The sequence below is a fragment of the Lynx canadensis genome, chromosome D4, assembly GCF_007474595.2.
Source record: "Lynx canadensis isolate LIC74 chromosome D4, mLynCan4.pri.v2, whole genome shotgun sequence".
NCBI lineage: Eukaryota > Metazoa > Chordata > Mammalia > Carnivora > Felidae > Lynx > Lynx canadensis.
Window position 1 is genome coordinate 39,894,916 of NC_044315.2, and position 12,920 is coordinate 39,907,835.

General features: G+C 42.4%; 1 protein-coding gene across 1 annotated transcript in view; it reads right to left on the reverse strand.

The window, feature by feature from the left end:
* The window catches only part of FREM1 (FRAS1 related extracellular matrix 1), a 47,388-nt gene that overhangs the window by 17,312 nt on the left and 17,156 nt on the right, over nt 1-12,920 (reverse strand). The window contains 4 exon segments of the mRNA XM_030293827.1: nt 550-788; nt 2,535-2,684; nt 8,774-8,846; nt 11,682-11,811. Coding sequence (XP_030149687.1) covers nt 550-788; nt 2,535-2,684; nt 8,774-8,846; nt 11,682-11,811 — 592 coding nt within the window.

The window sequence follows — 12,920 nt, forward strand, 5'->3', positions numbered from 1 at the left end:
AATCATTAGAATTTTTAAAATCACTGGACCTATTCACAACTTATCAGTGTTGATTCGGACATTCATAGCTTCAGTTATGGAGAAAAGACATCCTTACTTTGGTGATATGTCAATAGTACACAGCGGTCTAAGAAAACATACACATACACACACACAGGAATGCACATACACTCATGAGTGTTTGCCTGATTATAATTCTGGGCTAATAAGGTCAACATCACAGTTTCCACACCCGAGTAGATCACACAATCTCGTTCTGTTCCAGGGTCACTGGTCATTCCCTATCTGTTTTGATCACAAAAGGAACCAAAGCAGAAACCATATGGATGAGTCAGCATATCCATCACCTCGAGTAGTACCATTAAGGAAGTGCGGCAGCATTCTGATATCTGTATACAAAAGACACTGCCTGATTGGGCACGGAACCATGGCTCCCACTCATTATGAGAAGCAAACAGCTTTTTCAGCGTTGGGGAACGCTCATTAGTATTGTTTGACTCTTTCACAATGTACTCCACACGTCACATCCCCGAAGCTCCCCATCCTTACTGTTTTGCCTTTCCCTTGGGTCCTCAGCTTCATACGAGAAAGATCTGTGGAAGCAAAGCCCTGGAGAGTGTCTCCCCTGGTGACTGCTGGCCGCTTGGAAGATGGAAGGGGTCTTCTTTCCAGATGAAAGGAACCAGAAGTGGCGGGTGAGGAAGACCCTGGGGACAGCGGGCGCCAAAGGCCCTTCTCCCACGCACTGTGCTTGTTTGGGTTGAAGGAATATGAAGTATAGCACTGTCCTGGAGGCATGAAAGATGGCAGGTCAGTTCATTGTACACAAACAGATAAGTGATCACGTCGACACAGCCCCCGGGGCAGCTTGTCATTGAACTGAGATGGATGGTGTTCCCACCAGATGTTGCCTTTTTGCCATTTGCCAGAAACTCCTCTACTCTTCATCAGTTTCCGTGCAGGAGAGCCGTGCCCTTCTGCACATCTACAGGGCGATTATAAAGTCAGGACGATGATTTCACAAACCACAAACGGAAACCATTGTCACGATTTTATAATCATGCCACATACTTGAGAAACGGCCTCACTGCGTGTTCCAACATTCCTCAATAGATCAGGTTTATTTCACTGACCAAGTATCACTCCGTAAACACTTCCAAGGGTTCATCCTTTCCCCAGTCTCCTAGAGGTAGAAACTGGAACTGTTGGAAAAGTGCAATCAAGTAACAGTTCTAAAAATTAGCACTCGGGCACCTGGGTGGCTCAGTCGGTCGAGCGTCCGACTTCAGCTTGGGTCATGTTATCATGGTTCGTGAGTTCAAGTCCTGCGTTGGGCTTTGTGCTGACAGCTCAGAGCCCGGAACCTGCTTCAGATTCTGTGATTCCCTCTCTCTCTGCCCCTCTCCCGCTCATGCTCTCTCCCTGTCTCTCAAAAAGAAAATAAACATTAAAAATTTTTAAAAATAATACAATAAATAAAAATGAGCATTCAACTGTCACGGAACAAATATCCAATAAATCTTATTGGAGCTACTTCTATGGGAAACATTCCCAATAAGTATGACAAAAACCTAAACCCAGAACCCTCATGTGGATATTTTATACTTCATGTCTAAAGCGTGGAGTTCACGTATTGTATGTACTTCCTGTGAACAGAAAATTCTATTGAAAAACAAGTGAATTTGGCAATGAAGATGGTGGGAAAAGATGTTGCGGAAACATGAGTATTATAAAGGGAAGAGGATAATGTCTATATTTTATTATAGGATGAGAAAGAACAGGAGAGAGCGGATTTCAGGTAAGGAAAACATACCTTGGGGCATGACAGGTGTAAAATCAGGGGTGTAAGTCTGCGCATGGTAACTGGACACTTGTCAAATGCTAAATAGACACGTAAGTAGAAAGGGTTTGGCAGGAAGAAAAAAATCAGAGCAGCAAGGACTGTGCTTGGTCTTTATTTTATTTAGTTCACAGGTCGTTCTTTTGCATATACTATCCAGGACCTATTTTGGCTCTGCACTCCAAGGTTATTCATTAATATTCTCCAGCTGCTCCTGAATCCCCTAGCCAGCTGCACCTTTCACGTCTATTTTTCTCCAATTCCTTCCTCTCTTAGAATTTTCCTGGTCACACTACAGTGGGGGCTCAGATTTTAGGCATTAAGAGCTCTCTTTCACAGAGGAAGATAATTACAGCCCTACAAACTCTGGGGGAAAATAATTGTGGATAGATTCTCACCAACATTGTTTCCCCCTCGGTGAGAACAACAAACAGGTAGGAGAAAAAAAAAAAAAAACAACAACAACAACTACGGCACTGACTTGTTGCCTTTCTCAAACGAGAGTTCTTAGCGGGACGAAAACCACATGAAGCAGAAAGCAGAATAAAGGGCCTGCAACACGACTGAGGTTGCTTTCTTGACAAGAAATTAAGCATTCTGATTTGAAGGCGTTATCAGGCACACTGTTTGTTGAAAGCCAGCAGCCAGAGCGCCAGGACCGCTCCTGATTTCGAGATGAGGATCAAAAGAATACCTCCTTTTGAGTCCAAAATTTTCACTGCCGCTTTTGTCTTTATGCCAAGAACTGCATTCACAGGGGAGTTGAGAATTACTTCAAAGACCTCATCATCTTCCTCTAATCCGTCATAGGTAATTGCTATATTCCACATCTTAGTTGACATTCCTACAAGAAGTAAACATTTTAATTACTCTTTAATTGCTATTTCAATCACCTAGGTGTCAGAGAAATATATTAATTAACATGTCTACAGCGAGGCTGCAGTAGCCCGAGTGAGCTATTGTACTGCTCCCGACACACTGAGGTCCTGCTGTTCTCCCAAATAATATTAAAAGACCACATTTGTTCCTGGACAATGATGATTCCGTTTCAATGCAAACACTGTAACAAAAAAAGTGAGCCGCGTTAGGCAAGGGATGAACAACAACAACAAAAAAAAATGGTTAGTCGATGAGATCCAAGGTTTATTTCCCCCCCCCCCCCCCGACCTGCCCCTTCTCTTCTTAGGAATAAACAAGCACTGCAATCTTAAAACCTTAATAGTTCCAAAAATCTTAAGAGGTTGGTACAGACAGTTAAAAGTGATTATTGGATGGTACTTCACACTATTCACGGAACCCTTGAAATGATTGATTTCTGAAGACAGCTGCCTCTATCGGCTGCTCCACTTCCTGAGGTCCTTCTAGCCCACAAATGCTTTTTCTAAGGATGTAATACTCAGTATTTGATATCCTCCTAGAGAGTATTTATGGGCTGGGGGTTTTAGAAATAGAGCCAATGTTGTTGTTGTTGTTGTTGTTTTCCCTTTCTGTCTGCCTCTGCTCGTGGAGTTACAATCAAGCTCGGTTCACGGTAACTTTGTGAACTTAATCCCAAACCGTTTGGAACTTACAAACATATCCCCAGCCATTCTGTCACCGCTAAGGTGGGATGCAAAGGAGCCCCAGAAACACGAAATACGAAAGCTGGAAGAATCGTGTGAGACCGTCTAATCCTGACCAGTTTCCATGACATGGGTTACAGGGTCTCCCCCTTCAGTTTATTTAGAAGAAAAAATGGTGGGGCGCCTGGGTGGCTCAGTCGGTTAAGCGTCCGACTTCGGCTCAGGTCATGATCTCACGGTCCGTGAGTTCGAGCCCCGCGTCGGGCTCTGTGCTGACAGCTCAGAGCCTGGAGCCTGTTTCAGATTCTGTGTCTCCCTCTCTCTCTGACCCTCCCCCATTCATGCTCTGTCTCTCTCTATCTCAAAAAATAAATAAATAAACGTTAAAAAAAAAAATTTTTTTTAAATAAAAAAAAAAGAAGAAAAAATGGTGGGAGGAGTTAACAAAAAAAAAAAAAAGTACTGTTCAGTAGAGAAAGGAGGCTAAAGGTTAAGGGGAAAAAAAGATAACAAATTTATGGTTTAACCTTCCAGGACTAAGTTTTGAAAACTTGACTCTGTGGCATTTACTCATTGGCTACGTGAGGACTCTTATTCCCATAAACCCATCTATATAAGCAGTCAAACTTTTTTTTTTTTTTCCTAGCCTTCTCTTCCGAAAATCTGGATTCTTGTCTTCCTGTAGATGGTTTGCTGCAGATTTATGCCTCTCATTTGGTCCATCTATATGACAGCCACCTGTTTGAAGGTCGTGTCACCTACAGATTTAAGGATCTAATCAAAGTTTCCTCAATCCCCCAGCAGAATTCAATGGAAAGAGGAAACTGATCACCCATCCTACTCTTGGCTGCCCTTAGAGGGGGGAAAGAATTAAGTGTATTTGAAATAATTTTATTTAAAAAAAAAACAAAAAACCCAAGCTGACAGCCAATTTCAGTTTTCCATACCAACTGATTCATAAATCAATTACTTTCGCGATCTTTGCAAAAACAGAAGTTGAAACACCTAACATAAAATACTATATATAATTCCCACCTCATGGACGGATTAAATCAACCTGTCACAATATACATTTTTGTCTCTATCGTGTACTTACCTTTGCTTTAGCTGCTATGGAGGATACCAGAGGTACAACATCGGCAAGCCCTGACATAAAGGATTAAAATCTCTTTGAGGAGACAAGATGTAAATGTCAGAAAAGTCCATTGTTCAAGGCTATGTATGATTAGCGGCCAAAAGATACAGGATGGATGGTAAATACTAAATGCATGTGGGCTCCCGAGTTGGTAGGTTTGGGAGGGAGGAAGTGGGAAAACAGCGCAAGCAAAGGCAGGAAGGTAGCAAAGGCCTTGAACGGGGAAGGCTGAGCAAATTAGCTGGCTGGAAGGGAGGTCACGCCAGGCACTAGGAGGTAGGAGGGCAGCAACGGCAGGATGTAGCCAGAAGGCAGAGAGCCCTGGACACCAGGTGGCTGGATTCAGACTTTCAGCCATAGGCAACAGGGAAGGCCCTTGAAAACGAATGTCTTAGAAAAATGAATCCGAGTGTTACGCAAAAAGATTTAGGAGCCCAGGAAGACGGGCAAAGAGGCTAGAAGTGGGGAGACCACAGAGGCAGCTGTTGTCATAAACCTGGCATGAAGGGATAAGAGACCAGACAGTGAAGAAAGTATATAAATACTGAGAATTTTAATATTCAAAGAACTGTTTTGACTCTCAAAACCCCAAAAGTCAAGCATTATTCAAATAAAAGTCCAATAACAACAACGAAGTATTCCAAGTCCCAACCAATTGCCTCTTGTTTTAAGAATCATGTTTTAAAAACATTATAGTACCCCTTTTACCTCCCCCCCTCCCCCACCCCCACACAAAAACCTTAACATTGTTCTATGACCTTATGGAGTAGAACCAGATGGTTAGGGAAAATCTATTCCAAATTTCATTTAAGTACTTTCTGATTGGTTTGCTTGCATTTCAGTTTTGTTTCTATGCCTACCAGGTGTGCATGTAGAACCAACTTTTCCAGGTTAATGAGATTGGAAGTAAGAACTTTCTGGGTTTTTCTTTTCCCTTCCTCTCCCATTTTCAAGGTGCAAAGTAGTTGTTAAATCACTGAGATTATAAGCAATTTCGGAAGGCTTGAACCGGCCTCCTGTTCCCATAAAACAAAAGGCGTTGAAGAAAAGGTGTCATTTTATGCAGACACACACTTTACAGAGTAGGCCCATTACTGGATACTTGCCTGCAAAGCGGATTTTACGATGGAAAGACATTTGCTCAATGTTTTTTAGTAAATGCCATGTTAGAGATCTGTCCCTTTGGAAAACATTTCGACTCTTAGGAATGACATAGTCATTCAATCAGGAAAGCGGCAAACCTTTCAAGAGCACACACTTGAAAGGAAAACAATCTTTTCCTTAAGAGTATTTACACTTCTAATCAAGATCAGCCACAATAGCTGAATGCTAAATCAGCAGAATTAGCTTTGGGTTCAGTACAATGGCAGCAAGGCATAGCTCACCAGTCTCAACAATGACCCCGTTTCTCTCCACCCCCTCCTAAAAATTCTCAAACCTTCCAATAGCCCACCAATTTTGATTTCTCGCTCTGTTTCTTCGCCCTTCATAGAGGCTGCTGTTTTTAAGCAAACAAGCAGATTGCTTTGGGCATGGGGGTGGGGAATGGGGATGGGGACACCAGACCCAGAAGAGGCAAGGATTAACAATATGGGAGTGGGGGAGCCTGGGTGGCTCATTCGGTTGTGCGCCTGACCTCAGCTCAGGCCATGATCTCACCGCTCGTGAGTTCGAGCCCTGCATCAGGCTCTGTGCTGACAGCTCGGAGCCGGGAGCCTGCTTCAGATTCTGTGTCTCCCTCTCCCTCTGTCCTTCCCCTGTTCACACTCTGTCTCTCTCTCAAAATAAATAAACATTAAAAAAAATTAAAGAAAAAACCAATATGGGAGTATATAAACATTTCTAGGACCTGTGAACATAGGGAACTTTGAAATGTTCTAAAGCAAGCCTTCAATTTATGAAACCATTTCTGGCTGATAAATTCTAAAACAATGAACAGGCAGAGATTGTTTCTTTCTAACTTACAAGATTTTTTTTTCTTAAAATGTCTAAATAATCCCCAAATAATTGACCAGTTAGACGCTCCAGAAGTCTAGTATCTACTCACAAAAGCATGTAAACTCTTCTAGACAAATCAGTATTTGTCTTATCCAGTGGAACCTCTGAGAGGTTCCCCTAAACGTGATACTTTTTAGTTCCTATCAATCGCAACAGAGTACCCGGCAAGGCTGCTCAAACTCTACTAAAAGCCAGAATCACTCCAGATCTTGTGACAAACGGACCTCAAATAATAAAGATGACATATAACAACGACTCTTGGCTCTCAAAAAGTGGAAAAGTTGTAGGGTGCCTGGGTAGCTCATTGGGTTAAGCATCCCATTCTTGATTTTGGCTCAGGTCATGATCCCAGAGTTGTAGGATCAAGTCCCATACCAGGCTCGAGAGTGAAGTCTGCTTGAGATTCTCTCTCTCCCTCTCTGCCACCTGCCGCCTGCCCACCCCCCGCCCCCACACTTTTTTTTCTCTCTCAAAATAAATAAATCTTTTTTTTTTTTTTTTTTTTAGTGGAAAGGCTGGAACTCCCTTAACATGAAGTACAAAATGGGAATACACAGAGCAATTGCCCCAAATCCTTTCATCTTAGGGTTGACCAGAACCTAAGAGCCTGTGGCCACCTGTGGGTAAACATCAGATACATAATGGAAACAGCTCTTCTACAAAGTAGGTCACTTGAAGAACAAACTTACGCAAGTCAAACTTAAATATCACAGGGAGGAGGCCAACGCGATATCTGGGTTGTTTCATGTCAAATTTAAGGTTCATTGCTATAGGTTGAGTTGGGTCGCTCAAAATCTGTATGTTGAAATCCTAATTCCTAGTACTTTAGAATGTGACCTTATTTGGAAAAAAGCTCATTACAGATGTAACTGTCAAGATAAAGTCACACTAGAGTGGGCCTCTAATCCATTGTGATTGATTTCCCTATAAAGAGGGGAAATTTGGACACAGACACATACACGAGGACGTCATGTTGGGGACAAGGGCAGAGATTGGTATGGATGCCGCAGAAGCCAAGGAATGCCAATGACCAGCAAGTCACCAGAGCGTGGAAGACAGGCACGGGGCAGATTCTCTCTCACAGCCCCCAGAAGGAATCAACCCCACTGACAACTTGTTCTTGAATTTATAGCCTCCAGAACTGTGAGAAAATAAATTTCTGTTTTTAAGTTACCATGTTTGTGATACTTAGTAAGGGCAGCCTTAGCAAACTAGTCACAAACCATCATGCTACTTGTGGTGAACTGCAGAAAGGCATTTCTTTTCGATGTTTACTATTAAGGTGGTCAGTTTTGGAGCAGGGATGATATTCAGGCCATTTTGTTCTGCCTTTGCTTGAAACAGTATGTGTCAGTGGCAAGATAATGGCAAGGGTCTTGACTTGGTGGAATGTTCTCGGAGGGCAGAACACCTCCTCTGCAGGAGAGCACCAAGCCACGAGCCCTGGCTGCTTCTCAAGGCCCTTTCCATTTGCCCCTGGACAGGTGATGCATGCCCATCCCAGACGAGAGGGAAAGAGAGAGAACCATGCGGTACAGTGAAGAAGAGTTACCCGCCCCTTCTGCAGAGGCCAGGGAAGGAAGGTGTTGGTCCAGCTTTAGTGCTTTAGGCACAGCTCACCCTGAAGTCCCCTTCTCCTTCTTCTTCTACTTGCTCAGAATACCACCTCCTCTGGGAAGTCTTCCAGGATTCCCCTCAACCAGAACAATGGCTCCTCCTTTGGGTCCCAATGTACTATCAGGGAGTTGTTTTCACGGCTCTATTTCCCACACAATAGAATGCCTTTAAGAGTCGGCACCATATTTTTATATCCCCTTTTGCACCTAGCAAAATTTTTCCACAGATTTAAACAAAGCATGTGCTATCTAATGAATCTTCCCCGCAATCTCCTCAAAGCAACCTATTCCAAGAGAAATCATGTAGAAATGGCCTCTCATGTGAATATGACATTCTGAAAATTTCCATCACAATATGAGGCTATTTCAGCTTTGGGTTAGGACTCTAAATAATTTTTTTAATGATTTTCTGGATTTTTTGGATATTTGCCTGGATATTTTCTTTTTATTCGTTATGAGTTTTCTTCTCATTTTAAACGAATATTCACTTGTGATTAAGTGAAACACAAAGGGCAAGACCTCAAGGCCAAACTGATCTCTCTTGCAGGGGCTGAAGTGAGTCCCCATTATCTCCACACATTCTTACAAAAAACAAGAAACAAACTATAGACACGAAATGTACCTGGGTCAAACTGAATCAGTTTAGATGGAGTCAGAGTGAAGTCTTTTCCAACTGTAGCGGACACTTGCTTGACCTTAAGAGGGAAAAGAAAATATCCTTTTTAAGAAAAATAAATATTATTTTAATAGAGAAACATCTAGTCTAGTATCATAACAGATTAAATTCATGCCTTTTTTTTTTTTTTTTTTTTTTTTTTAGGGAGGCTCTATGCCCAACCTGGGGCTTGAACTCATGACCCCAGGATCAAGAGTCGCATGCTCTACTGACTGAGCCAGCCGGGTGCCCTTAAATTCATGCTCTTAAGTCTGTTTTTTAACATAAGGGCTTTTTAAAAATTATAATCAACCATTTTAGATCTAGGCTACATGGATCTTCCTTAAAGTTAACTTTTTTCTTAGACTAATATCAACGGAAGTAAAAGTAAAGCTTTTTTTTTTTTTCTTTTTTTCTTCTCGCTTCTTTCTAAACGATTTGGTCTTTGGAGAAAGCAACATAAATTTTAAACAATATTTTTCTCTTTGTTATGAGTATCCATTTATTACCTTACCTTCCTCCTACCCCAACCTGGCTTTGAAATAGTGTCTGGGAGGGAAGGGAGTGGGGGAGGAGAAGTAGCACCAGACAAGTAGCTGTGAGGTACCCTACGAGCTCCAGGGCACTGAGTGACTTTGACAGGTTGAACCGAAACAGGCCTCGTCCATTCTCCTGTCTGGGTGAAACCATCTCACTTCACAGAAGTGAATGAAAGCTCCACGGGGATGACAGACCTGGTGAACAGCCACACAAAATCAATCCGCACGCAGGACTGAGGGTTTTCGAGGCTCCATCAAGTAAGTTGTTAACGACAACAACAACAACAAAAATTGCTCTAAAGAGACGATTTACTGATCTCCTGTTCCCCACTCGTAGGGCTAAAAACCAGAGGGGATTTAGGGCTCTCAAGTCACGACCTTATCTTCCCCCAGAGGGAGCCTAAATACGTGTTAAGAAGAGTGTCCTTGGCGAGTTTGAAAAAGGTCATCGGATGGGAACCCTGCGTAAGCACAACAAGCAGCTGTTACCTTGCACTCTTTTAGACATCTAAGATGGCCCAGAAAGGGAGTTACTATATTTCCTCACTTTCCAACAAAGAAATCAAGTGCACAATTGCAAACTTAAAAGTTCCCATTTTTTCTGGCTTTAGATCCTACCTCCATTTATAATCAAAGGCCCCGAGATCTGCTAATGGGTCTGCAGCGGAAACGTTTTGCTGAAGAGGGTACTTCCTCCCAGGCTTCCATTTGTTCTTGGCCTACGATGCCAAGGCTCTTCCTGAACCACCTTTCGTTGCGAAAAGGCAGCCCATCGTTCTCCTGTATCCACCATATGCTGGAAGCTACATTTCCGTGCACGTGCAAGTACTTAGTATTTACCACCACTGGGTTTGCAGAATCCGATGTGGGAAAAGGAATGGTCTGAGGCAAGGTGGTCGGAGCAATGATCTCGGTGAAGGTGCACAATTCGAACCAGTGCAAACAACACAGGGGAGAGCGCTTTCTCTTTCTCTGCTTCTGGTCAAGACGCCAGTAAGCACCTGGGCTCTAGGTAGAGCTGTCCCTGGAGGCTCAGGGCTGTGTTTGATGAAGGCCTGGCCACTCAGCTGGCAGGCTCACAGTGTGCATTCAGCTTCGGGAGACAAAAGGTTCCCTGTCACACCACATATGTTCTTTCTACCTGGCAAGGTGAATGGTATATGGCCCAAAACTCTAGACTCGAGCATATGGTGTTGTCTGTAGAAGACCAAAGCGTTATTAGAAAACCGTTCGGACAGATTTCTTTTTGTGTGAACAATCTGGAAAGATAAATACCAAATGTGGATATGGTAGAATTCAGGTGCACAAGGTTCTGAGGGTGATTTGAATTGATTATTATAATTGAGATTTAACTGAGATGACCATTTTTTTTTCCCCAAAAGCTAATATCACTCACTGCCCTTTTCAGGAGATTGAGGAGCAGTATTCAAAGCTCATTTGCCATTGTTAGTTTGTGAAAGCTTTTCAGCTGCCATTCTCTTGAAGTGGCATTGTGATGGCAACTCCTAAAAAAAAAAATCCTTCAATTCTAGACGTCTTCGGTTGTGCTCCATGGTCCGTGTCTATGGAAAGCAATAGCAAGTTGACTAATCAATCTAAAAGTGATTACTGAGTATCCTTTATATCTCAGAGGCCTGGATTGATAAATGTTCTCTTAATTTTGACTTGGGTGACTCTTTTTTATTTTTGAGAGAGAAAAGCTCATGCAAGTGCAGGAGAAGGGCCCAGGAGGAGAGAGAGAGAGAGAGAGAGAGGGAGAGAAGGAGAGAGGGAGACATCCCAAGCAGGCTCCATGCTCAGCATGGAGGTTAACGTGGGCTCGATCCCATGACCTTGGGATCATGACCTGAACTGAAATCAAGAGCCAGATGCTCAACTGACTGAGCCACCTAGGCGCCCCAACCTGGGTGACCCTTAAGTTTGTCCCTTGATTTTCCTCATCCACTGAGACCACACGAAGCGATCCTGGTGCATACTAAGAGAAAGCCATTTGGGGGCTGAAATGTGGTCTGGAGACCTCATTGAATGTCTTACGTGCAGGGTTTCTTTTCCAAAGCAGAGCTTGGCCAGGGTTCACTAGGTTGGATCCATCTCCCCGTAAAATCAAACTTCAGGTCTTAAAAGTGAGTTAGAAATTCCTTATCCAGGAGCTAATGAAGTTAGATAAAAGGTGGAAGGACAAGGAGATGTTTGATGTAGAATCTCCAAAATAAACGTGGCAATCCTGCAATTTGAAATCTCCTTGGTTACTCTGGTTTTCTCTTTAAGAAAATCATGAAAGGCACCAACCAGCAACCCAAGTTTTAGCCTGGAAGTTTATATTTTAGACTTGTTACCTTTACACTCACGAAGGCTGAGTCCATGGAATATCCCCTTCTGGTAATTTCTAAGGATAATATGCCCACAGTCTCACAGACCTCATATTCAGCCTGTGACCATTCAATATGAGACCACTTCAGTTCCAAGCTGTACATGAAAGGAAAAGAAAAGAGAAAATAATTTTTAAAAATGCATAGTAAATGCCAGTAGGGATCCTCTGATTGGTAGGAGATGGAACTCATGGTGGGAGGTTCCTCTCATGGTGACAGACGTGGTTCATCAACGTATAACAGTGTTAAAAATTCCTTACACTTACTTGATACCTTTTAGTTCAAAAAGAAATTTCACTAACAATCTCATCTGATGCTTACAACAAATGCCATGAGGCAGAAAGAGTAAATGTTAGAATTCTATTTTACAAATGCAGAAACTAAGGTTAAGAAGCTGTCAGAGGTCCCCCAGTTATTAATGACAAGAAAGGGACTCAAACCTGAGTGCTCTGAAGGGAAATAAACCAGCAGTTGTGAAGTTCAAGGAGACATTCTCTCTTTTTTTTTTTTTTTTTTTTTTTTTTTTAGGAAAGGCCACTGTTAGGAAATCTTCTCTCTTACTTTTTGGCCCTCATTAATACATCAAGAACTGTTCCAGATGCATATCTCTGAACTTAGGTTCAGTTTAATAACCTGTTATCTTTCAGGATGTGCCCAGGAATTAAAATGTGCATGGGTTTTATAACCACTATCTATTCCTTCTTCTGTGCATATAAAAGGGCTGACTGACATGTAGCTTGGATGCAACTGAACAAACCTGATAACCAGGGGTGGTCTTTTTTCCCACAAGAGATTTAGTGATCCCAACATTGGATGGGAGCTGTCTACTTTACTCCTCATAATACATAGAGAATTTTTTTCTTTTCTTTTTTTCTTTTTTTCAGAAAAGAAAACCAAGCTTAAGAGAGGTTAAATAATCAGCTTAAAGTTAAAAAGCTATGACAAAGCTAATAGATGGCAGAGTTGAAATCTCCAGCCTACATCTGAAGCCAAATGTTCCATTCCTTCTGTACCACTCTTCTTCCCAGTTGAAGTCCTTCATGACTCCTGTTGCTTGAGCTCAAGCAGAGGAATACAATTTTATCCCTACATTTACCTTTTTGAGGTGAGAAGATGTGAAGTTGGTTACCTAAACATTTCTCTCCAAACGTGTTCTTACCTTTTGCACCCCTGCAACCTTCAGCAATATAAGACACAAGCAATCTT